Below are 26984 nucleotides of genomic sequence, written 5' to 3' on the forward strand. Positions count from 1 at the left end.
GTGCTTACAAGTCTCAGGCAAGGGCAGGAAATTTTTCCATCCCAGCATTGTAAATACCAGTTTTATTTTTGCTCAAAAATAGTGGTGCAAAATCTGTTCTTAAAATTAAAACTCATCACTGGGATTTAAAAAAAAAAACAACAACATGCTGTTTGTCAGTGAGAGTCCTACCAAAGATAAAAATAATAATGATTCAGGAAAGACTTAAAAGTTTGGAATTTGGTTAATACTTAATTGAAAAAAAAAAAAAAAGTCAAGGATTAGAAATACTTGGGGGGGGTCACAGCAGGGGAGTTTAAGAAATTGGATATGAAAAATCAGAATACAAAATAAAAAGTATTTTAAATTAGATTTAAAACATTTAAGGCAAACTACCTTGCTTTGAGAGTACTCTTATCCTAATTTCCTTTGTGAAATTCATAAAAAGAAATTTTGTAAACACATTTAAAATGTGATAGAACTGCATCATTTGGGAGAAAGTGATTCTACCAAATTCTGACCAGAGGTAGAGAGAATTAGGTTTTTTGTACAAAAAGAACTTGCTTATTTTCTGTAAATAAATGCTTTATTTTGTTGCATTGAAAGGATGCATTTAATATTCAAATTAGTCACAATATTTCACCTGACTGCATTGCCAATAAGATTCTAAAAGTTCAGAAAAAGCTAAAAAGAAATCATTTATTTTTATCTCAGCATTAACAGTATTTTATATTTGATTTCCTCAGAGGAAAGGGTTTGTCTATTCTAAATGAATCAATATCAAGAGGAAGAAATGCCCAGGGAGATAATTATTCATATAGCTCTCTTAAAAATTTCTAAGTAACAGAATTTCAAATGGGTATAAACAATGGAAACTTAACAAACTGTTTCATAGATGATAAAGTAGAAAAAAATCAGGTTGTTCTCCAATACTTTAAAACAGTACTTTTTGTCACTAAATTTAGCAATATTTTAATACTCATAGGAATAGATCTGCTGGATTCAAAATTGACATTTTTAGATTACCACTTTCCAAAATAGAACTGTACTTTTAGATTACTGTCCATTTTAATGCTCTTATCAGTGCAGATTATTTTTATGCTTTTATCTTACAGATGGCTCCAAGATGTAACGCAAAAGAGCCTGAACTCAATTTAGTCCTCTTGATGCGTGTTCCACCCTCTTAGTTCTGCTACTCCTATAACCTTTGAGAGGCAGACTGAGAGACACCCAGAGCTCCTTCTGCCCAAAGGACATAGATAAACCCCAGTTCATAAAGAGCTAGCAATTGCACTAAAGGTCCCAAACAGGCACCCCCAGATGCTCTACTCTAAAGGATCACCATAAGGAACTTCTGTGTGGCAGGCAGGGAAAGGACAAGACCAAGTAATATCCCACAAAGTCCTACCTGGGCCTGACTTACTCAAACACAGTTCCACCTATTAGTACTCTATCCAACAGAACCCTTCCCCTAGGGTTATGCAGAAGCTAAGAAATCTGTTATATGGCCAGGGTCAAAAAATAGTATATTTTTACTATGTTTTGTTACAGACATAACTTGTGTGCAGCACTTACTTAAATATGCAGCACTTAGTCAAATATGGCAGAAAACGCTGAATTTCACACAAGTTTATATATCAAATTGTTCTGAAGTAACTGAATGACACGAAATAGAGATTCTACTGCTGATACCTGTATATTGTTGTTGACAAAAATTTAACAGGCTGGCAGTTTTACTTTCGTTGCCAGTGATGGCTGATGCATGAAAATGGAAGAATCTGTAGCGAGCCCCCTCCAAACCAAAGAGCAAGCTCAAAGCCCTGAGAGCCAGCAGAAATAACTCTATTCACTGACGGAGCAAACCTGAATGTCAAAAATCCTTAAAGTAATAAATACAACCACTCCCCCTTCCTCTCCTCCGATTGCAATCTTTGCAGAGTGGAACTGCACCTCAAACACAACAGAAAAACAGATCAGAAGTCACAGAATCAGTAAGGTTGGAAGATACCTCTAAGATCACCTAGTCCAACTGTCAATCCAACACCTCCATGCCTACTAAACCATGTCCCTAAGCACCACATCTACATGTCTTTTAAGTACCTCCAGGGACGATGACTCAGCCACTCCTGTGGGCAGCCTGTTCCAATGCTTGACCACCCTTTCAGTAAAGAAATTTTTCCTAATATCCAGTTTAAACCTCCCCTGGCGCAACTTGAGGCCATTTCCTCTCGTGCTATCGCTTGTTACTTGGGAGAAGAGACTGATCCCCACCTCGCTACAACCTCCTTTCAGGTAGTTCTTTCAGCCTCAGTTCTGGAGGAAAGCAGGACCCACATTTTACATTTAAAGAGAATGCTTCAGAAGTTTGTCTGTTATATACCGCCAAAACTAAATTTCCATCTATAATTTGCCATTAATTAGACCTACTCACTAGATATCGTGCACATTTACACAGAATTTCTTTTGTGTCTCTGTTTTGTGCAAGGCATCATCTACTGCCAGTACACCCCTTGTCTCACACTGATATCTCAGCCATGTAAGTAATCTTCTCCCCAAACACAGGATCCAGGATATCCGTGTTTTGGCTCTAGCTTTGCATCAGTCAACATAAGATTTGTGCCATTACTTCCATATCTATAAAAAGAGATAGAGATGCTGTGATGAATTACTGTGTGAAATGTTTTGATAACATAAGGGCTGTAGCAGAATAATTATTAGTTACTTGTGTCATTACAGTCCCCAAGAACACTAGCAATGGACACTACAGTGCTAGATGCTGTACAAATAAAAAACAGTTGCTGCTGTTCGTTTGCCATGCTAAATTAAATTCAACTCAATTCATTGAATAATAAAAATTAACTACAGCCAAAAAAAACCCCCATGAGAAATAATTCATTTTCCCTTCCAAACAAGATGTAGGATGAACAACTTCAGAAAAGAACTAAAATGCAACTTTCATCCCACCTCCTACAGCTATAGTAATGCTAGCACTTTAGTAATAGATTCAATCTGCATGTCAGTATTCACTTTTTAGGCCGTTATTTACTTTCCACATGTACAGAAAGAAAATGCACTTAACCCAAGCATTAAAGGTTTTTTCTAGGCTCAAAGGAAGTATAATTTACTTTCTACCTACTATCTCTTTTAAAAAAGAGAAATACCCAGTATTGACACAAATCTGTTCTAAGTTTTCCAGCACTTTCCTCTCACATGTAACTGCTAAAGTTCTGGCTTCATCTCAATTAAAGGGAGATGCAGGAGACTAAAAGCTAACCATTAAAAGAATGAGAATGAAACAGAACAAAAAAAAAAATTAATTATTTATCCAAAAAAGGGAGGCAATGAACTGAATTTATCACTACCATAAGTGAGGGAAGAGCCGTGGAAAGCACTGCCTTCTTTCTTGCCATTTGATTCTGAAGTCAGCTGTGCCACAGCCTGGCTCTGCCTATGCAGTAACATGGCAGCCCTGTCAGGTCATTATTAGGACTTCTCATTTCTGTTATTTGCCTCTTCTGATTTTCTTAATTAGGTCTGAGAACATGACCTTTCCTACAGGTTGCCATATTTAGCAGCCAACAGATGAGATAACATTATGCGCACAGGTCAAAATCAATATCTAAACCCTCTGGTTACTGCTGTGGTTTTCAGCACTGAAGAAAGCAGATCTCTAGACTCACAAAGCTTATTTTCGTCAGGCATCTATGAGCTTGGTTAGAATTGAGGGGGAAACAGCAATAATTCATGTATAAGAGCACAGGGTGTGAGAAGAAATGGAAAGGCTGATTTTTCATTTATAAAACTATGTCCATGCTTGCCTTACACACATACATGCACACTCGGGAAACAAACTCTTCTTTTTTTTACTTTGAGAGGAAGAACAAGGATAAAGATAACATGCAAGTAATCTAAAGAAATCACACTTTCCACACTAACAAATAAAAAATTTACCCCTGACAGACAGCAATCTGCTTCCCAATGCTCCCAATTCAAAGAAGCCGTTAGTTTCAGAAGCTTTTTACTTATCTCAAAGAGGCAAAACACCCAAATAAGATTTAGTGTTACTGGCATATAATACCACTCCATCTTTCCAATTCTAATCCAATCCCTAGTATGAAATAGACTATAAAGCAACCATTTAGCTACTCAAATAAATACCCTTTGCCATCTCATCTGACTTTCTGCCTCAGATCGATACAAGTACGTTGAATGGGGGAAAAAGAACAGAGTAACTGATCCCCGTCTCTGAAACATGCTACCCTTTATATGCAGTGTAAGTATCACTCTAACAGCAGCTTTTTGAAATAATTCAGAATCTAATATATTCAATTAGCTCTCCTTCTTGGACAAGGGCTATCACCATACATTATCACTGAAAATGTAATTCAGCATTTTAATTCTTTTAGCCTTATACAGATTGAATAGCTTATGTAGACTACTATTCTCTCTTTAACAGTATGATAAATCATGTCATGCTTTTCAAAGCTATGAAGAAGTAGCCTGAAACCCAATAACACCCTTACTTATGTGTGACTTAGCAAAAAGACTAATCTGAGCATTAGTAGTGCAGAAGAGGAGCTAACTGGCATCTTAACAGCCACAGCAGAACCTACAGAGTAGGTGCTGAGCAGGGACACAGCAACACAACCTTCTCTGCTATTCTCTTTTGGGAGGGGCTATCCATCAGCAGACAGAGTAGATGCCTCCGAGCCACCTGGGTGTCTGAACCTGGGGGAGACCAGGGAAACAAGCAGAATTTAAAATAACTAAACACCTTAAGCAGGCTTGGAGCAGAGGAGAGAATTTAACCCTCAATGGGTTAAATGGCAGAAAAGCTCTGCAGTGCCTATGTACAACACCAACACAATTTGGAAAACAGGATTTGGGTGAAAAAGGCAGCCTGCCCCTTCAGAGGGTAGCATAAAAGAGGCACTTCATTAGTAGCATGGAGGCTGGGGTTTTAAGGAGGGATGTTAGAGAAACTCATATTTGATTGAAAAAAAAATTAGGAGGGGGGAAAAAAAAACAACGTAGGCAAAGAAGAGAGACACCCTGAATCAAATCCTCAAGAGACTGTGAACAGTGCTTCTTTGCCTTCCTGGTTTATATCCTGGCAGTCTGCTTTACCCCAGGAATCTGCTTTACCCCATTTGCATTTCCCTAAATACTCCTTCCACCTACCTGCCTGTTAAGGAGTAATTCCTGCCTGGCACAGCCCCTTGGGGCCATGCTGCAGTACAGAGGCACCTACAAAAGTCAGACAAGCAGCAGTACTCCTCCATGACCACCCTTCCTTTCTTTTGCACTCCCCTTCTTCCACAGGTAAAGGCCCCCAGGCTCCTTCTGAAGCCTCCAACACCACCTAGGAGCCACACCAACAATCCCCCTAGCCTTGCTCCAAGGGCCTCTGGCAGGTTACAGCCCACAGCACACACCTCCCTTGGGCTTTGCCCTATTTCTCAGGGGTCTCTCACAAGGGGACACCCAAACAAGTAAACCTCCACCACCACCACAGCCCCCAACCCAAGGCCCATGCTCCAGCCCTCCCACTGCCCCACCTGGGTACAGTAACCCAATTGCTTGATTCTTCCCCAGGAGCACCGGTAAGGAGTCACCCAGTCCAGGGGGTCTCAGTAATCCCTTCTCATCTACTTTCATCACGTCCAAGAACCACAATTTGCTGACATTTCCTCTATGCCTGGATCATACTCTGTGATACTTTGCTGTTTTGTTATAAGCATTACATAGAAAGTAGGTTATGACTACTTTAATTTTAATTAGCCACAGAAAAATATTCATTCATTACCAGATTTATCAATAGACTCACATGCAAAACACAGTATTGCCTAATTGGACAGATCCAAGTAAGAGAGATGAGCTACACAGTGTTTCAAACAGATTTCCTATTATACAGCTCTTTATAGTTTAAAAGAGTTTAAAAATTATATTTTCCAGTTTGCAAAATTCTTCTAACCCAAAATCTTTCTTTATGGACCCCTGTTTATTCCATAAAACTATAAATATGATAATTTATTCCCTTGCCCTTTATTGCAAGCAAATGGTAAAACAAGTCTAGGGAAGTTGCACGCTTTTCAGTGTAGCTACTTCAGTAATTCCTAGATAGCTAATTTGTATTAGCATAAGAGATCATTCCACTAATAAGGTTTAAATTAATCTATTGCAAAAGTACTGCCTCAGAGAGAGTTGCCAACAATCTGACCAGCAACACATTCATTTTTTCCTCTCTCACAACTCACTGTTTACTTTCCAGCTACAACACGCTCACTTAGCACTAAATAGCTTAATTTACTTCTATTACTTCTGTATTGTGTTTTTTCTGGGACTTTCTTATCATAAATTTTGTCCTTTCAAAGCTGTATATCTTCTTTGCCTATATGCTAGCTTCTCTCTTATCCACTTAAGTGAACACTAGATCATTTATATTGAATACATCTTTCCTGATGATCTTTTACTATGCATTTATTTCTCTTCTACCTCAACTAATAAGAGTGATATACGGTTCTCAATTTGGCATCAGCCAACAATTGATCATAGTGTTCCGTTCAAATATGGAGAGCAATTACTACTACAAACTCCCTATTTTAGAGATTTATATGGTGGTGACATGACTGGATTCCACTCCTACCATGAGATTTCACAACAAGTGTCACATGTAATAAGTCAAATTTTTTCCAATATAAATTATATCTTATGGTATTATGGCTGAAAACCACATTATAAAATTGCTCAAGCTGACACTACAAAAATATGCTTCAACTTGCCTTTGGAATTCAAAGTCTTAAATTGCATTGTTCTTGGCAAAAATTGCGGAATTTTCTTTAAGCCTGTTTTTTATTAAATCTACTGATTGATGTCTGAACACAAAAAGATAACATTATCCCCCAAAGTAGGTGGTATTTTCTTAAGTGAGGAATAATACTAATTACTGTAAAGGATTACTGGCAAATGTTGTTATGATCATTCAAATTCAAAAGAGACTAATGCCACATGTCTTAAGGGCTATGTAAGTTTCACAGCAATATTTTCTTTTTTTACTCAAACTATACTACAGCATGATGTATTGTCTTAGCAGTAGAAAGTCTAAGCCTTCCATTAAGTTGATTCATCAATCAGTGGAATCTTTTCTTTTCTTGAAGTTCTATGGCAGGTCAAGAAAGTAATTCGTATTTAACTGTATAATTAGCTTCCCATATAGAAAAGCCAGGAGAAACATTTATAACTTTTCTTTCATTTGGGGAACAATGGAAATTTCTCTACAGCTATTTGTTCCTTCATTTGTTGAATTCTGTTCATGTCTGAATATGAGATACTGTACTGTCTCTTTGAGCACAGCACTTGAGATCAGAAGCTTCATACATTCTCATATTTAATTCTATGGCCTCAAACAAAGACATTAATGTTTTTTATTTTCTCTTCCATCTGTAGAATGTGGCTATTCATACTTAAGTGCCTCTTGTATTAATTGTAGTTATTAATAGTTGTATTGATTGATAGTTAATGAATTCAAAGTATTTTTGTGGACAAAAATATTCTCAACAGTGCAGGGAGGAAACTGGAATTTCAATTATATTTAAAAATGTGAATTGAAAATATACTAATGTTCCAAACTGCAACAAACCCAAAGACTTTTGAAATTGCCTGAAAAACACAGAAGTCACACTCAATTTTGTTTCAAGAAAATATTTTCCATTATATCTTATAATGGAATAATGAAGTAAATTGCAAAACAAAAAGTTACTTCAAAATAGAAAAAAATTCAATATCAGAATTTTTTAAAATTAGTATCCCTTGTCAAAAATATTGATCAACTCTAGTTTCGTATATTATAATTGATCTTATATTAGTGGATCACTTTGAAGATGACAAAAGTGATTTCACTATTAATCTACCAAGAGCTAAGTGATGGGACAGTCCCAAAATTACCCAGAGCTGAAAGAGCCTCAACACCCTATATATGCAGCTTTTTACTTCTTCAGCTCCAGGTCCTGTGTCCCTTCCAAATCAATTCATCTCCATCACAGTAATTACAGCATTCTTTAAAACAAATTGACTTGTCAAGTTAGTTCCCCCATGACATCCTCAGTGTCTCCAGTGACGTTTCTTTTAACAGAGAATGACAGCGGGCAGAAGAAACAGTGAGCTTCCACCTGCCCCAGTTCCCCTTCACTATGGGGACTGCAACAAAGCCAGGATTCTATTTTCTCCTGTTTAAAATCATATATGGAAAACATTGAAACAGGAAAATAGGAATTCATATTCTTCATCTCGTTTCATCACCACTGTTCACGCTGGGTATCATTTAATCTCAGGCAATTTTTTTAGGAGTTCACATTAGGACTAAAAAAAAAAATCCCTGCAGCAGCCATGGCCACCCACTAACTCCAGTCTCATGGTTCCAAGGGAATTCCCTTTAGCAAAATCAAAGTGACACACAGATGACAATCCAGTTTGGCTACTTATAACTTGAGCAGCACAGCCTCACTGCTGACTTAATCCAACTCTGAAGTAATATGGTGTGTAATCCACGGTGAGAGAGGGAAAATTTAAACCAGCAAGTTTGAAAGAAAAGGAGTTGACCCACAAGGGAATGCTCTACACAACAGAGAAGAAGATATAAGGCAAAGCCTTTCTACTTTCAAGACACCTTGAATGTGTCTTTTTTTTTTTCTTCTTCTTTAATAAAAGCTTATCTTTCTCTCTACAGGCAATTCATGAAACAGTGATCAGCATATACTGTCCTAAATCCCCACCTGATGTGTACTACGTTATTCTGCTGGCATTGCTGGCAAAGCTCCTCAGGTCCTGTAAACCAGTCTATGAGCCCTTAATGGAAGTACAGCAATTTACACCAGCGGAAACTCTGCTCTAATGACCCTACAATGATTTATACTAGCTAAATGTCAGAACCCACTAGGAGAAAGAGAGATGAACAGTCTTGAAAGGATAGCATCAAAAAAAATATTCTTTTCCTTGGGCACCATAGCTAGAATAACTAAAACTAACACTGTTATACTGATTAAGGAGACTGTTGAAGAGCCATAGGAAAACTGAAGTACCAATCAGCTCCTCATTGTTACAAGGCAACACTGAGACGGAGAACCTGGAGAAATTCAAATTCGCACAACAAGAATTTCTCTGCAGAATTGCTACCATGAGTCTGAGAGTGCCTGTGCTTAGCTCAAGGGTTGCCACAGCCACTGGTATAGACATTTTCCTCAGGGATGTTCTGTTGGTCACATCACCAGTCCACAGTTATGAAACGTTCCTCCAGCAAAATCATCAGCAGGTTGCTACTATCTGCAGTGGGTGAGAAAAGCTTTCTTCCTTTTTTTTTTCTCTTGCCTTTTTTTTTTTATATATTTTTTTTTTTTAAATCTTTCAGGCTAAATGTCAGAAACTGACATATGGCTACTCCTTCCATTGCTTTATCAGTGCCATGGCAAAGTAATATGTGAAAGCCCTGCACAGTAATCTGCAGCCTGGGTCCTTTTTATGATAAACAAATATTTAAGGACAGGTCTCACAAGGCTTTTTTGCTTTATCTCATTTGCGTTATTTCAGTCTGAAGCTTTTATATAAAAGGAAAACCTCTCTAGGGAATTAAATATCAAATAACATTATGTTTTTCCACTGCATCCAATAGTTTGCCTACTTGTCCTCAAGTCATTGAGCAAAATACTTTAAATACTTTAAATTTGATAAAATCCTGTGTAGTGTATTTTTACAAAAGTAATGCAGTTTTATGTTTTTACCCAGATATTTGACTTGGCATAATTTTCTTTTAATAGCTAGGTTGTCCTTTATAGCATGGGCATATTTTAAAGAAACTCATAAAAATTAAATTTTACAGGCTAAAAATTAATAATAAGCACTGATGAGATGTGTATGTATGTTACAGGTTTAGTATGTGTCACAGATAAATACAGAAACATAATTAGTTGATGGTACAGATTTTATAACATGTAATTAAGAAGTGGACTGCTGGAATTCTCTTTAAGATTTTATTAACAATTCATTAACTCTCTGAACTATTTAGGCATGGAACCTTAATATATTTAGTTTAGGAATATTTTCTCAGCAGCGTGATCCAGTAGGAGAACAAGCAGTTAAAACACGGTAGTATTGTGATTTTAAGTATCTGAATGTTAATTCTTTTGCTGGCTTGTGACCTGTTCCCAAAGACATGAGCAAGAATTAAGGAGGAGTCTAGATTTCCAGATTTCTCCCTATCCTTTCTTCTAATTATGACATTACCAAACAAGCATCAAAACAACATCTTCAATTGCTTCACCTTCCCCTAAAACAACTGTTGCCGAACAATGCCACGTGGATCACCAGATACCCACACCATACTTTCTGGTGGTCTAAGAAGATTTAGTGAGTCACTGCCTGCCTCTACCACCTGCTATATTGTATTAGAAGCAGCTGAGAAAAGTATATTATACTTTCCAATTGTTCATGTGAAGAATTGCCATTAGTGGACATACTCTGTTCAGTCAACAGTGAAAGCAAGAGAACCCTACCCCAAAAAAATATGTTGACACACCAGTTCAAGCTACTCATGGGAAGTCAGACAAAGCAGTGCTCTACAGAGGGTCTGCTGTCTGCTTCTGCCTGTCCTCCTGAACTCTGAGGATGCAGAATGAAGGAAAATAAACAGATTTCTGACACCAAAAAACTTAGCCTCTCCCAGTGCAGTTAAAGATAGACCCTTCTGGCTAGGACTCATAAGCAAACTTCTAGATGGGCTGAGGGCAGCTACTAGAGACATACGTACACTAATTCAATATATTTAAAAGCATATATTTCTTTCTTCTCTCCCTCCCCCTCCCCCAACCATTAAGTAATAATTAATGGGTGGAAGTGGAACTAGTATACTGACCTCATCGACATTCTCAAATGCATTGATGACATCATACGGCAAGCATGAGAGCAGATCAATCACAAACCAGGTCTTCAAGTAATTCATGCGAATCAGCTTTGGGTCAGAGATCACCTCTCCTGCTGGCCCCACAAAAGTGGTATGGAAATTAAGCACAATGTCTACCAAAAAAATGACATCTACAATGCTGTCGACTACTAGCCATGCCACATTGTTCTGTTTGGTTTTAAAGGAGACATTGTAAGGGACCAAAATAGCAGTGTAGAAGGTTAAAATCAAGATGATCCAGTCCCAGGTAGTCTTGAAAACACAATAATGCAAAATTATATGCGGCGGAGTCTTTGGTGCCTCTTGTTTGTACTGTGGGAGGATTTCAGAGCCCAGCTGCAGTACCTGTAGTCACAGAGATTTCAGAGGAAAAAGAAAACATGCTTAATTTTTTAACGTTATTTTTCACATTGTAGATTCTCAAGCTCAGTACAACAGTTGATAAAAATGCATGTCCATTAACTCTTTTTATCACCACCAAATGGTAAGCAAGTCAGAATAAGTATTCTGTTAAACAAATCAGCATAAACTCAAGAACAGTTATTGTTTATTTTAATGCCATTAGTTATTTTTTGACACTAAGCCTAATATGCTGAGTCTCCAAGACATATAGAGAAGAGACAGCTCCTTCAGCAGTCTAAATAGATGAGACAGATAAATGATGGGCAGGAAGGCAGTTGCAAATAGAAATCAATGGCAAAACCAGGAACAATACCGCAACTTCTGAGTTCCAGTCCACCACCTGGACCACTGGACCACATTGCTTCTCAACATTGTCTATTTAACTCCTCACTATACTCTATCTGAAATAGTCTTATACTACAATCTGTCATGAATGCACGGGCCTTTGTTCCTCTTCTCTGGGTGGTGCAGGACCAATGCCCATGGGTAACTATCTTTAGCCTCAATAAACTCGTTTTGAACTTTAACTTTTCATTGAGAGAAGATCAGTGTCTTCACTATCTGATGGTGTACAGTCAAGTTACAATGCAGTTAGGTCTGAATTCAAAAAAGTGCTGCAGCAAAAGATGATCTGTCAGCATGTGTTTTAAACCCTGGGCCTCAAGCTGAACACGTGCTCCAAGTGTTTCGCATAACTGCAATCTCAATCAATGCTGCCCATTTTAAGTCTACTATCTTTCCAGTTCTGCACACTAGTGCAAAAAGAGTATGATCATGTCTTTAAATCTTGGGAAGTAAAGTTTCTTTTACATACCTATGAACAAGAATGTGTTTGTTTACATCTATGGATATACATGAGGGTGAAACCAACATGAAGGACCTGTCTCCAAATAAAGACAAGTTAAATTTTAAAATTAAATTTACCCTGGATGAGTTATGGGTGAAAACTGAAAGGAAGATGGAGGTTTCCTCAAGTGAGATGTGTTTGGTAACGCCAAATTCATAGAACCTGTGAGAACTATTTAGGACTATGGTTCCTTTTTCACATTTATTTACATCATAGTTTAGAGCAATAGGGAGCAGAGAAGGAAATGAAACGGCCACCTTCTCAGAGAAAAGATCAGACAACATAGCTATAATAGGAGGATGTCTTCCTTTCATGCTCCTTATCTCAGCTTTTTTAACATCAATTATTTGAACACAGATTTTTATCTGCAGGCTTTTCTGAGTGCTTTTTATTATTCTTTTTTTGTGTGTGTGAACTGGTGGGCTTTTTTCCAACAGATTAAGCCAAAGGGGACAAAAGAAAACAATCAGCTACAAGAGTCCTACTTGGACAAAACAGCCTCAGATCAAGTCCCCTGCTGCTTTGAACCCCACATAATCACTTACTCTTGTGCACAACAGGGGTCAGACACTGTCATATCACAGTCCCTTGCACATGTGTAAATGACAATGGGAGCTGCAAGCCTGCTGACTTTGAGCCCAGTATATTCTCCAGAAGAGAAGTAGCATGACCTGCTCAGAGAGACCTGCATGTTAGCACACAGGCATCAACAGTTTGAAAAAAATAAGAGGACTTAGTATTTTTGTTTCACTGAGTTTCTAGAATGACAGTGAAGAGGGAAAAGCAACATTTTCCCCTAAGTAGAACCCTTGCAGACCAAACTAGGACTCAGACATGTCCACTGCAGTATTAAGTACTCTGCCACTCCTGACCCCAATTCATGCAGGTTCTCCATACTACCAAAAAAAAAAAAAAAAAAAAGTTGCCTTGTGGTGAGAGGAGCTGGAAGCAGCACAAGACAGAAGCAGTCTCTTCTCTGCACGAGGCACTGGCCAGGCAATGCAGTCCCCAGAAGTCACTGGTAGTGACTGGAGGAGGCACAGGTTGTGTACTGAGTTAGTATGTGTACTCAGAGCATCGTTCCCTTCAGGGCTCGTTTGCAGTCCCAGCGACAAATGTCAGAATCTCTTTTCTCAACAAAAGTTCTAGCCCAAGATCAATATTGCAAATACCTCCTGCCCTCCTCTTTGAACATCGCAGCTGTACCTGAATCAGTTGGAAAGCATTGAACTACTACTGGCTTTTATGAGGGTTTGCATGAGTAGCAGCCCTAACATAAGATCCCAAGCCTGAAATATGCGTCATTGGGCAAGGAGAGTCCTCTGCAATATTCACTCACTGGAAGAACTGATCAGCAAAACCAAGCACTTTCTATCACATAGTAACATTTTTCAGTCAGTTAACTGGATTTCAGTTCTAATGCTGAGATCTTACTAGTGTGGGGAGATTGTATCACCCCTTAAATGCAGGCTGAAAACATAATTGCTTCTTTTGCAATTACATGTCTCCTAGAGATTATTTTTTTAGTCTCTGATATTATATGAAAAAGTCAAACATTTTGGTAATCATTCTAATCAGCACAGGAACCTCAACCATGAAACACTGAAAAAATAATTTTGCTAGTTCTTGTCATATTGATTCTTATATATACATACATTGGCTGAAAATTGTATCATGCACTCCATTTTGGCCACCACTGGTCTCTTTGTACTCCAAGAACTTGTGGAAAGTTTGCATTATCCAAATCAAAGTTACTGGAAAATGTACTAATGTATTCCCATATACCTGAATAATAGGAACAAAGACAAGAACAATCTCTGGCAATAAAGAAGGGGCTAAATTATGGTGTCCATTATTTTGCTGTAAATAAAAAAAAAAATACAGTAAAGCCAGTGGAACTTCAGGGATGTAAAACTGAACTGAATGCAGAGAAAAACAGAATTTGAGTTTCAACTCATTAAGACAACAAACAGCTTTGCTGCTTCAGTGTTTTAAAATGTCATCACCGAGCACAAAGCACTCTCCCCTAGCTTGTTTGAGATTCAAAGGGCTACAGAACAGGAAAACAAAAGGATTGATGTCTCCTTCCTTTTTATTTAGAAAGTAAACATACTCTAAACTATCTGAATGGCTAGGGACCTTATTAATAAGTCTTTTGAACTTCCACTACCACCTTGGAGTCTCTGGTTAAGCTCTACCAATGGCTATTTAAAGTGACCAGGGGCCATGGCTTTAGCTGGTCTCCTGGGGAGGGATGTGCACCAGCAGTGTGGGTGTGAATCTCTAAAGGAGGGGCAGGGACAGGGCAGGAGATGGGCATCAAGGAATGACATAGGGGTATCAATCACTTGCAAGGTGAGGAAAGCCACCTGCAGCAAGCCTGGGGTGTCTCCAGTTTTTTGTCTGGGTGGGGTGGGGGTGACAAGTTCTAGCCCCAGCTCCCTCTCACTTAATCACTAACACACACCTTGTAAAACCACTCCATCTTGCTGGCATTGCTAGAGAGATGAACTCTAGCAATTTCACAGCTTGAGATGGAAGAAGGGCACTGTCTCAGCTCACGCTACCTCTCCTGGGAAAGGCAACTTGCTTTACAGACCGGCAGAGGTCTTGCAGCCTCCAGAACTGCCAGCCAAGAGCTTTCAAAGGCACCAAATTCTTCTTTTCATTGAAGGAGGAGAAAAGTCCCTATAACGAAGCTTAATTATCTCAGAGAACAAGCATGTGCTTTTAGCATTAAGTACAAAAAGAGAGCTCAGCGCTGTACAGAAATAATGGAAGGAGGTCCACAGAGCTTCGTGCTAAAGCTCTAGGTTTTGTCAGGTTGCTACACTGGAAGTGAGGAGAGCTCTTTTCTCCACTTTTCACACCAAGGGTCGCACACAGTCCACCCCTGGGTCATCCAGGGTTAAGAGCTATAAACCCCACTCTCTCTGCGCCATATAGCAAAGCCAGGTAGATGCGAAGAGAAGTATCTCCTGCCCTATTCCCAGGTGCTCTTGCTGCACTCCAGCCTCTAGGAAGAGTAGTGCTAACCTGAAACACAGTATTTGCTGAAGCAGTCAGGTGTGGTTACCCACCCACATGAACTAACTAGATTCAAACTGCTTCTAAAGGTACTTTCCTGGAGAGGGAAAAAAAAACCCCAAGAGATGAATATAAAAGTAATCATGAAGAAAATGTACACAACTATATAAACCGATATGCTGAGCTTCCACACATGTGCACTGAACAAATATTTCACTACTATAATTTTCTAAATAACTGAAACAGCCCTGGGTTTGGAAGACTTTTCTCGATTATGCAGTTATACCATAGTAAGAGAAATATTTGTTTCAGAAAGTTATTAATGAAAGTATTATTCTAATTACTTATGATTCATCAGCCACTACAGTTGTATTATCTGCATTTATTATTTGTGGTAATGATGCATGATTTTTAATAGCTCTCTAAAGATGGAGAATATTATTTCAAGAGTAGAAATTAGAAATTTCATCATGGGTTTCACCAAGGCCATGTTCATTTTTATTTTTTTACTATAACAAAATTAAAAAAAAATTCCTAGATTTGTTAAAAAATGGTAAATATATCACCAGTCAGGACTCATAAAAGTGCATCAACAAGTGGTTACAATGATTCATTTATTTTGAAGACTGCATGACTGGGGACAGAAAACCACACAAACAATCATTCATTTTCAGCTTAATCTCTCCCTTTTGTGTTTTCAACTGCACATATTTGCTTTCTCTCACTCTCCCTTGCTTTTGTTTTCACAGGCACCCACACAAATTGCTCCCAAGCCAAGGGCTAGGTGCTAAGCCTCAACTTGAAGTAGATTTTAATGGCAGTTATAAGTCCCTGGTAAACAAGGTTTAAAAAAAAAAAAATGGCAGAAGTTCTGTTATTAGGCAGTGCTGCTAAGCACCATTATAATTTTTCTGCTTTTATTTGTCATAACTATCGCATTTTTTAAATTATGACACAATCTTGTTTACCCAGAACTGCCTGGTAAATATAGAGAATACATCAGCTAACACTGTAGGTGCAGAGGACACATGTACTATGCAGTGACCAGGAAGAATGGTTCCTACAATGCGGTCCTTGGTGATAAAGCCACAGAAATGTATCAATTAGTTTATACTCTTATTGCAAAATGTACTCTCAGAGTTAGCTAACAGCCTTGCATTAATTGCATAATTAATTTAAGCAGTTTTCTTTCATATGACTGCTATTAGAGAAGTGAGGCTAAACGAATCTACATATACTGGCAAAAGTCAGAGACTGAGGCTCAGTAGACACTGCTTGTATTATCCACGGCCTGTGGATAAAGCAAAGTAGTTTGTCACTAACACCTTTCTTAAACTAATATTTCATAAAAGATAAAAGAAATTGTAAGCTTTTGTGGCAGACTCCTGTTTTGTGTTTGTACAACACCTTGCCCCACTCAGGTTCTAGGACACAACTGGCTCCTCAGACATTCAAAAATATAAGTGATAAAGAACTAAGAGCAACACAAATAACATTCCAATAAATTAAGAGCCTTCTCGAGCAAACAAGATTGATGTGAAATGCCATAGTGAGTAGGAAAAGAAAAAGGACGAATTTTAATTTGAATTTAAGATTTTAAATAGGCTACTGCAGAGATGAAGGAAAAAAAAAAGATTTTAAAATACAAAAATACAACAGGGAACAGTTAGAGATCCCATGTTCAATATTATTGAGAGATCTTTCCAGAATAAGAAGCCTGGCACCCCATATGTCTTCAAAGGAAGAAAAGTGGGCTTGTCTGTATGATTATCTGCACTCTGCTTTTCTCTAGTGTAGTTCTATTGACTTAAGCAGAATTACAGCACACAACAAGGTACCTAACATCGCAATTGGGGCTAATGTTCTTTTTAAAATAATGACTGCAATATTCAGTCGGCAATTAAAGAAACTCATTTCAGACATGTAAACTATACGCTTGCCCTTTATTATTTGTAATGAATCAACTGGCTGTGCCAGTTAGAATACTCGCAAAGACTTGTTGAGCACATCGGTTTGCAAGAAGTTTCAGTAATGTGTAGTCACTTAGGTCCAGACTGAGGTTCACTGAGCCAAACAGAATAACCTCAGACCCTCTGCCTTACATTCTACTGCCTACATTTTAGCTTGAACTAAAATTCAAGGGTAGATATCTAAAGAGAAGGAAGGATTATTTGATGCTAAGCCTTGAGTAGGATTAGGAGGGAGACTATTCCAAATTCCAGGACACTAAAGGCACCTCAGGATGGACATGTGATAATCACATAGTATTCCTACAGTATACTGTCCATGTGAATGTCTGCCCCTCCCCTGTGCTAGTATGATCTAAGTTATTTCTATACTTCCAACAGAAATCAGTTTTCCATTCTTGACTGCATCTGTATTAAATACTGAATAGGTAAGCTCCTGTCCATGGGAACTTCATAGTCACACGTGATAATAGTACAGGCCTGGGCAGGAGTTGTTTATTTTGCATAGAAACTAAGACATATACAGGGCAAAATTAACAGAGTACTGACTATATGGAGACCCCATGGAGCCCATCAATGGCTTACACCTCCAGATACACAGGAAGATTAAGAATTATTGACAACAGTCACAGCTGCTGCCGTGGCATTCTGAGCAATAGGTGATATAGAAGTGCCATGTTACATTGGCCGTGCTGTCATTAACACCATGTCAAGACTCGCCCTAAGCTGTTTTTACACCAGGGAGACCCTGCTACTGGCCCAGGAGACAGCTACAGGAAACCTGGGACAGTCTCTCCCCTTCGTGGCGAAAGCCCTAAAACCCTAAGTACTTCAAGGAGCCTTCTCTGCCTGGAGCTTTTCTCAAAACTTTGAGAGTCTACTTAAATCACAAGGTTTCATTTTCCTAATCTGTCTGCAGTGTTGCTTGTGGCATCTTACAGCTGTTCTGTTCATAAAACCAGTAACTCAAACATATGTTTTAACCAGTTTGTAAAGCAGGATTGGGATCCCACTGAAAAAGAATTAGAAATAAATGAATGCAGACAACAACCCATGTCAAGGATTCTCCAGAATTTCCAGCTGTACTAGCCTAAGTTTTTCTCACCTCAATTTTACACAAGTGAATAGCCCAAGATCCTACTAACATTGAGATTCTCAGAAGAACAGAAACTAAGCAGGAAAGTATTACTTTAATAATAATGCCATTATAAGACTTTGCTGAGATACGGAACACAACACTGCAATTAGATTACATGAAGTCTTTTGGACACCTGTTTCCATTCCACTGTCACAGGACACATTTCACAGCACACATGCCATATTCTGAGCTCCCATGCCTGCCACCAGGCTTCAGATTCCCAGGGCAAGGGGACAGACAGTGCTTGGCTCACACAGAGACAACATACCCAAAAAAGCTAAAAACATTTATTTACAGTTTCTCAAGGAAAGAAAACATTACCTCAGCAAGTCGTGAATGCTTGTGAACATTCTCTCCTTTCTGGACACTTGGAGCAAGCTGCTGCAGCACACCTCGGCTGCTTGTGAGGGCACGGGTCAAGCGAGCAAACTTTCCCCAACCTTGAGAAAACATGCAAGATTATGTAATACACTTGCAGCTTTTTTTGGTAATGTGTATAAAGCCCCCCATAACCTTTTTTTTTAAAAAAAAAAAAGTTAAAACAGAGCAACCTGCTTTAATACTGACCACAAGGGAGTATAATTTAACCAAGAAACAAACAAAAGCAAGTCACAAAATAGGTGTCAGGGTGGTAAAGTAATAAAACCCATGACTGCATGGACTTTGTATTCAATGGCTCTACAAGAGTGCTGTTACATGAACTGCATCTTTTGTAAGGATAAATGTCCACTTTACAGTAATCTTCTATTAAATCAAATGGCCAGATTCAGATCTCACAGCACTGCAGAAGACACTCCAGACTAATGAAGATATAAGGCTAAAATCACGCACAATGAAAATTACAGTTGCCTGTAACGGATGTCAATCTGGCCTCAGATGTATTAAGCATAGATCTGGCATAAGTGGAGAAACATACATAAGATAATAAAAAGCAGAGCAGACAAGGCAAAACAAAATCATTAATTTTATCCTCTCTAAACAAAAGGGGGAATATACAAATAGATTTTTCTCAAACTCTAATAAAACATTTAGCAGCTTCTGGCAGAGAAGTCATATACTGAATTTTAATTCAGAATATTTTTTACAGTCGTTTCAAATACCCCTCAAAATAGAAGGCCTTGAATGACAGCCACAAGAGCTAGTTACAACTATAATCTTTATGAGCAGTACTTTGCTGTAACAGAAAGTCAGGCAGAGTACACATCTGGATATTTTTGGTACTCTGAAAGTATCAGTGCATTTAGTCCCAATCTTGAAAAATGCTAGCACCACCTGGGAACCGTTGAGCAGTCTCACCTCCTTCTCCGACTGAGGACACTCAGCACTTTGCAGATTCAGTTCTTAATGAAAACCTGGTTCTGGAAAAAGTTCCCTCCACATTATGGTTTCATCACCAAAAGAAGTGGTACTATTAGCAGTGACTGGTTTTAAAGACCAGTCTGGAGTTTAGCCTGCAAGTGATCCATGAAAAATACAGGAACATGGGTGGTTAAAATACTGCCCAGTATTTTGTAAAATACTGCCCAGAACATATCCTTGCTTGACATCTTACTTTGATGGAGTTTGCAGGAACTTATTTGGTAATTTGAGAGGTGAGCACAAAACATAAACAAATTGCACAGATCCACTATTGAACAAGATTTTCCAGGGCAGACCTGAAAAGAGAGCTTAGCATTTTCTCTTTTAAGAATATGCGAAACAATGCATTTATTAAAGCAGAGAACAACATTCATCATACCTTCCAATATCAAGAATAAAATGGAATATTTTCTTATGCTTTAAAGCACATTTTAAAGCAAGTCTGTCACCGGTAATTTAATAGCCAAGTTGAGTAGAATTAGCCAACACTTTTTGGCAGTATTCAGCAACAAGTAGATTGAATGATTTCCATCCAGGAAGCCAGATCTTTTCTGATAAACCCACATAAGATTAGCTACTATACTAAAGGACTATTTCACAGAGAAATAAATCAACATGACAGAACCTCAAGTGAGGTCCGTTTGTATCTGTTATAAACCTGACCCAAAGCGCTTGATTTTTCACAATACATTTCCATGAAAGGTGGTGGGTTTTGGCGGTTTGGGTTTTTTTAAAAAAGATACATTTATAAATGAGTATTCTTTCTCTACTGTACATGAAGAAATCCAACTACAGTTGGTAGGCTGAGGCTTGAAGGCCTTACTACACTCTGACTAAAGCCAGCAGAGGTTAAAAGAATGGATCAGGTGGGAGAAACCATTCCTAATGGCTAATCTTCAGCTGATATAAATCAGACTAACCTTTGTAAAGCCAACACAGCTACAGCAATTTACACCAACCTAAAACTTTGCTTTCGCAGAACTTATGCGCCGCACGACTACGTTTTCTTCCTGTTTTACAGGACCGTGGGAGAAGGCTATCAGCACCGGTATATTTTCAGTGATGGAAATCCAGCCTGACGAGACCCGAGGGGGATTTGGTCCAAGAGGACACAGCAGAAGCCCCATTCTCCGGAGCCGGGAGCGGCGGGGCGGCGGCCCTGGCTGCTGGCCATGGTGCTGAAGCGCAGGCCGCGCCGCGCCGGCTGCAGCCCAGCGGGGCTTGTTTGCAAACGGCAGCCCTGGCGACAAACAAAAAAGGCGACAGAGTCCGAGCTTCACATGGGAACTCGACATCTGCCTCCCTTACCAGACACATAAAGTTTTTAACGCCAGCTAACACAGACAGCCCCTTTTACTAACTCAAAGCAGACTGAGGGGTAAGGCACGTTCCTGGAAGATTCAAAATTTGGTTCGAAACCAGGAGACAAACTTGGAGTGTGTATTTTCTTCCTGTCATCGAGTTTTCTAAGAATGGGGCTATTCAGACATAAACAGAGAGAGGAGGAAAAGGAAGCACCTCACCTGAGCTTTCTTGCACAAAAGCACCGCCAGACATCTCTGTGGCATGGTTAGTGGCTATGAACGCTGAGCACCTTCAGGTACCTCCCCCTCTTCCCAAGAGTCATCTCCTTTTCAAAGGTACAGCTTAACCCATTCCTCTGTCCCCAGCATCCCCTAATAAGCACCTCCCCTGCCCTGCATGTTGCAAATCTCATTTGTGGGTGCCTAAATGGTATGCGAATTAACTGTTCCCATGAACATGAGATCTCTTACCCCATCCTCCAAACTCTGATCTGAAAACAATATAACTGTATAGGCAAGAGACCACGTCAAGAGGCAGGGCTTTTCAGCTTGGCTTTTTGAACAAGTGCTGACCTGAATGTGGCAGGGTGGGAGTATATATCCTAACTCTCTCCATACACTGGGTACAGCACCTGTGAGCTCAGTTTGGAGTTACACAAGCCACTGGGTGACGAAATGCCTAAAACCAGGCACTGAATCACAGTCCAAATATCCCAGGTGTATGAACCTCATCTTTAGGACAGAACACTCTCCTCCTTGTCTGGCTTGCCTTTTTTTTTTTTTTTTTCTTCCAAATGAAGATATAAATGGGGGAACTTCGAAGTATAATTATAATAGACCTGCAGATTGTGGCACAGGAAAAAGAAAATGAAAATGAGAGAGAATGCCAGTACTAATCCTATTGAATGATAACTTCTCCAATACTGCTTGAAAAGACAGCAGTACCTGTTGAATTTATTGCAATTTTTCCTCCAGAAGCCTAAGGACAGACACAGCCTACAGCAAGTCAGATATTTATCCAGTGAAGACAGGTCAAATAATGGACTTAAGCCACAGGAGAGAACAAAAACATTAAATTCTAAGGGTCATAGAGCCGATTACAGGAAGAAGATGGAGCTTTCCAAGACAAGAAACTAGGTTTCAGAATGGTGTAAGAATATATTGATGTTAGTCCTGCTAGGACAGGGGGACCAGATGATACAGATTAGGAGGTCTCTTTCAAAACAAGCAGTTGGTATATCCCTACGTCCATTCTTTTCCTCTAGAAATAGAGAAAATATAACTTAAATTAAAATCTAATGACCCTAGGTGATTCTCATATAGGCATATATATTCCTCAAACAGACAAGAGCTCACATAGCAGAGAAGACAGCTTGGAATTCATGAACCAAAAAAGCTGGATGCCAGCCCCACAGTTGTGCTTGCCTGTGCCTCTGTCTTTGATTCTAACCTATTTTTATCATTGTTTAGTCTCCTTTTCCAGTTCTGCAGAAAACATCATGCAGGGACAAAGCAATGAGATGGTACTAAAACATCTCCAGCTTCAAAAGGATGAAGAGCCTTCAAGATTAATGGCATTGATTTCAGCTGTCTGGCATTCCATGATGCTCTTTCAGTTTTCCACCATTTCATTGCAAAAAGCTGAATAGAAACTGCTTCTGAAAACACCCAAGAAGACAAGATGCCTACAACAGGGACAAAAGCTGTTCCCTGAGCTTTGTTTCATGGGGAAACATGGCACTGAAATACACCTTTGTGATGTGATGTTTAACTCATCAAAACTTCTGTTCTTTAAGGGATGAAGCTTCATTAGCAATGCTCTTAAGTTGAAGAAACCAATTTTCTGTATTTTGAGGTGAGCATGATCTCTTGATACTCAATCCACAACAACTTCTATAATTTATTTGTAGGTAGTTACTTGTGTCCTACCACTCTCCTCAATTTGATCATGATGACTCAAATTCAAACATTAGGAACGGTGGCAGTTACAGAACCCTTGTTATAAAGTTGCTGATCCATGACTTACATAATCCCTAGAGTTAGAACAAGGAGCCATTGCCTGCTAGAGAATAAACTCATTTGGTCACAGGTCTATTGTTCACACAGAACTGTGTAAATGTGAGTAAATCAAGATTCTAGCAGTTCTTGCCTCCACTCAAACCACCTTTGTTTTCTTGTACATCAAAGATCCCTGCTTACATGCATCATGGCTCTCTGCAGTCTTAATGCTCCTTCTCTTTGAAACTTCATGACTAAAACTGTCTTATTTTTCCATCTGGACTGGGTAAGCATACCAAAGTTTTTTAATATACTCACCACTTCCCTTTCATTTGTTTCCTTTTTTAAGAAAACATTTCATCTAGATGAAAGTAGAGTATAACTTAATCAAAATATTTCAAACACTGGCTCTGCTCATATAAATACATCTTCAAAAACAGAACAAAAAATTAGACAGCAACCAAAAAAAACAGAAACAAAAAGGAAAAAAAGGAAACACTTGGAGTTTTCCCTGAATTAAGATGAAGGAGGCAATCAAAATACTATTTTTTGTGTAGCCCTGCTTGTGATGCAAAGGACAGCTTAGCTGCAAAATGAAATAAAGCTTCTTCTGCAGAGGAGATGATAACTGATGATTGCTGCAAAGCACAGGAGGTTACAATAGCTAGGAGGCTAAAAACTGTTCTATATGATTCAGTGATGTTGAATTTGATCACCTTCTTGTATAAAAACAAAGTATCAAAAGCAAAAATTAGGATCCAAAGCATAATTTCCAAACTTTTATAAAGCAGCATAGATGCATCTGAATATGTTCACATCGTATTCATACATGCAAAACCTGTTCAGGCAAACTTCTTACTAGCTACTCAGAGTGCAGGCACAGATTCTATTTGTCTGCACAAATTATTGTTTTCATAAAGTGATGCATTCTACTTTATACACTATTCTCAAACATCTCATAGTTGGTGTGTTAGATCTCAAACCAAAGAGACATATACAGACAAAATGCATGAATTCCAAATATAGCATATACTCTAAAATTCAGCTAAGAAGGTGACCTATCACTTCACAGGCCAAATTTAGCTATGCTATAGCTTGATTTTGCCTACTTCTATTCAAGTAAACCTATTTTTTCCTGATTTTTCAAAGGGGCAAGCATACAGGAAAGAGTAGAAAGAGGCTGTTTAAAAATATTATATCATCAACATCACTGACACTATTTTTAAGTTGTTTTATTTAGCATGCACTATTTTTAAAGCTGCTACATTTAAAAGCAAATTTACTTAACTTCTATGGCAGTCATAAAATAAACATTTTCTAAATTATCTGAATCAATTAAAGACTACAATTAGAAGTCTACTTTTTACATGACTTTAGAAATATTTTTTGTTTCATCTATTCCAGTGTCTGATATTATTAATTAAAAAATTATTAAGAATGAAGAATGGTACTGTGACCTTCTATCTCTCTGAGCCACCTTCAGATAAAAGATGCCTATTCATTTTTGTGTACAAGTCAAACACCTGTCATTAGAGCTCAACACTTTTCACTCAAGGAGTCGCTACATCATTTGCAGCTGAACAATCATGCTTGAAATTGCCAGCAGGTGACAGAAAACTAAGATATACCACAGCTATGCAGGTTTAGCCTGACAGATCAGTTGCTCTCTAAATTGATCATGTCCTTGTACTACATAACACTTTTCTCTACGTAGACATACAGGCATTGCTTTTGAAAAACTTAAATACTTTATGCTGTGCCACTCTGCAACTATGCAAATAGCACATATGTTAACAAAATATCTGCATTTGCAGGCAGCCTATTACATATTAAGTGGTCACATGCACAGGAAACTGATTTCACATATAAACACAGTAAAAGAAAAGTAGTTGATAAAAGCTGAAGGTGAAAGAAGGAAAAATAATTGATTTAGCAATCAGTTTTCAGTTGTTTCAATTAAACAATAAATCTCTAAGTTCATGGGTTTAGGTTTTCAGATTGGGAGTTCATTTGGTTTTAGAATATGAGAAACATCCCTACGAAAATTGCTATCCTTCAAAAGCACGCTACAAAATTCCTATGTAATGTTGTACATGGTGCAAAGAATATGCCCTCTTCAAAGCCCAGGTCTGTAAAAGAAATTATTCTTAGAAGAAGCTAATACAATTTTACCTTTTTTAGATCTTCCAAAAATGTTCCCCTCCATGAACCCTAGAGCCCGCTACAGACAATTGTCTGACACTCCATACCTGCCTTTTCCTTCCCCCACAGTAAACAATTGCACGAGATCTAATATTAAAGACATAGTCATGCACATAAAATTATTTGTAAAATTGTTTGACAAATCAGCTCTTCTTTTCCAAGAAATTGCTCATCTAGCCATCAAGGGAATGGCATAATATCACCTCCTGAGATGCATGCAACAAAATTCCAAAGCTAGCCTATAGCAAGTAACTTACAGAAGAAAGAAAGGCGTAGGGGATAAATTAAGGATTAGAACAGAATGTGCAGTTTCATTTATATCATGTTTGATTTGTGTATACAGTGACAGAGAACTCTTTACCAGCATGAAACTGGTGCAACTTCATTAATTTTAGGAGATTCAGAAAAAATATTTGGAAGACTTTAGTGCATGAACTCTTCTTCCCTGAGTGCATAAAGTCATAGCACTCAGGGAAGGTGTACAGAGCTGTGAATCAGCGGCCTCTAAATAATATATCTGGTTCTTCAGTCTGCAACTTTTGTTAGTCACTTAGCCAGTTTCCATGGGCCAGATGAAGAAATTTTGCTTATCATCTTAACTCCTCTGCAAGTTGGTGCTCTTATATGCAGGTTTAGTGCTTATATTGCTTTAGATACGGAACTGCTAAGAATTACCATGATAGCTGTAAGAACAGCATGATTTCAAGATCCAAAGGAGATTTTTTTTTTTTTAAATTAGTGTTCCCTTCCTTCAACATACTACTCTTAAAAACAAAAAAGTTAGTGTTTCCTTGTGTTGAAAGTGAAGGACAAACTCTTTTCACAAGAGTGCATATCACTATCACATTAAGGATCTTCTGTGAAAGCAAAGACAAAAGACACAGCTACCACCCCTGACTGAAAGTCCTGCAAGGGCCTTCACTCCCAGCAAATAAACAAGAGCCAGCTTTACTGCACCATGCTGATTTATCTTTGCTGTCAGTCCTCATCAGGATACAGTGAAGACCACTAGGCGGGGAAAAAAATAGTGTAGGCCCAACCTTTCTGACAAGCTACGTTTTTTAGTTTTATTAAAGCAACGAAGAACCAAACAAATAGCATTAAAAGGAGAAAAAAATAACCCACATAGCCTGGAAGAGGGTATGTTTGTCAAGGTTGTACTTCCTTTTTCATGGTAACAGGTGTTTCCACTTTGAGAAACTATGTTTTTAAAGAATAACATTTTGAGCATAAATGTAAATCAGTTCACCTTCACAGTAAGTTTCCTGTTTAATTTAATACTACAAATATTATTAAACACTACAAAAATGCAAACAACAGGAGAACTTTATGTCTTTTTTTTCACCCCAGAGGACGCAAGACTCTGTAGTTCTCCATATGGGTATAAAAGGTCTATTTCTGACAGGATCTGAACCTGAGTGCAAGTTTATGCAGCTGTCATAGCTGAGTTTGCTTCCAGGTTTCCAGGGTGTAACTCAGCAAAGGGTTAACAGCAAAACACAGCAATGCTACTTCACTCACCAAGACAGCTTAAACCTGATTCAACTTACGATGATGGGAATCTCTTCACATATGTTAAAGGAAACTAGTCCAGAACTTTAATATAAGGAATTCCATAATAATGGTAAGTAACATCAAGCCAGGCAGAATTAAATTATTCAGATCTCTGCTAGACTCAGACAGGGTTAATTCCTCAGTTTTTGCGTACAGTGTCATGCACAATGTTTACAGGGCCCAAGACGCTTCCGTTCCCTCTGACATCAAAGAGGCTGTTTAGCAATATTGTGACTCCTTGAAGGCTATGCTGGAG

General features: G+C 38.4%; 1 protein-coding gene across 3 annotated transcripts in view; it reads right to left on the reverse strand.

Moving 5' to 3' along the window:
* Positions 1-26984, reverse strand: part of KCNH1 (potassium voltage-gated channel subfamily H member 1) — a 194557-nt gene that overhangs the window by 142591 nt on the left and 24982 nt on the right. For all 3 annotated transcript variants that reach the window (XM_072856861.1, XM_072856860.1, XM_072856862.1), the window contains exons 5-6: positions 18633-18751; positions 10883-11275 (exon numbers count right to left, since the gene is read on the reverse strand). In XM_072856861.1, coding sequence (XP_072712962.1) covers positions 10883-11275; positions 18633-18751 — 512 coding nt within the window. The remainder of the gene's footprint in view (positions 1-10882; positions 11276-18632; positions 18752-26984) is intronic.

This window comes from Ciconia boyciana, chromosome 3, assembly GCF_034638445.1.
Source record: "Ciconia boyciana chromosome 3, ASM3463844v1, whole genome shotgun sequence".
Classification (NCBI taxonomy): Eukaryota; Metazoa; Chordata; class Aves; order Ciconiiformes; family Ciconiidae; genus Ciconia; species Ciconia boyciana.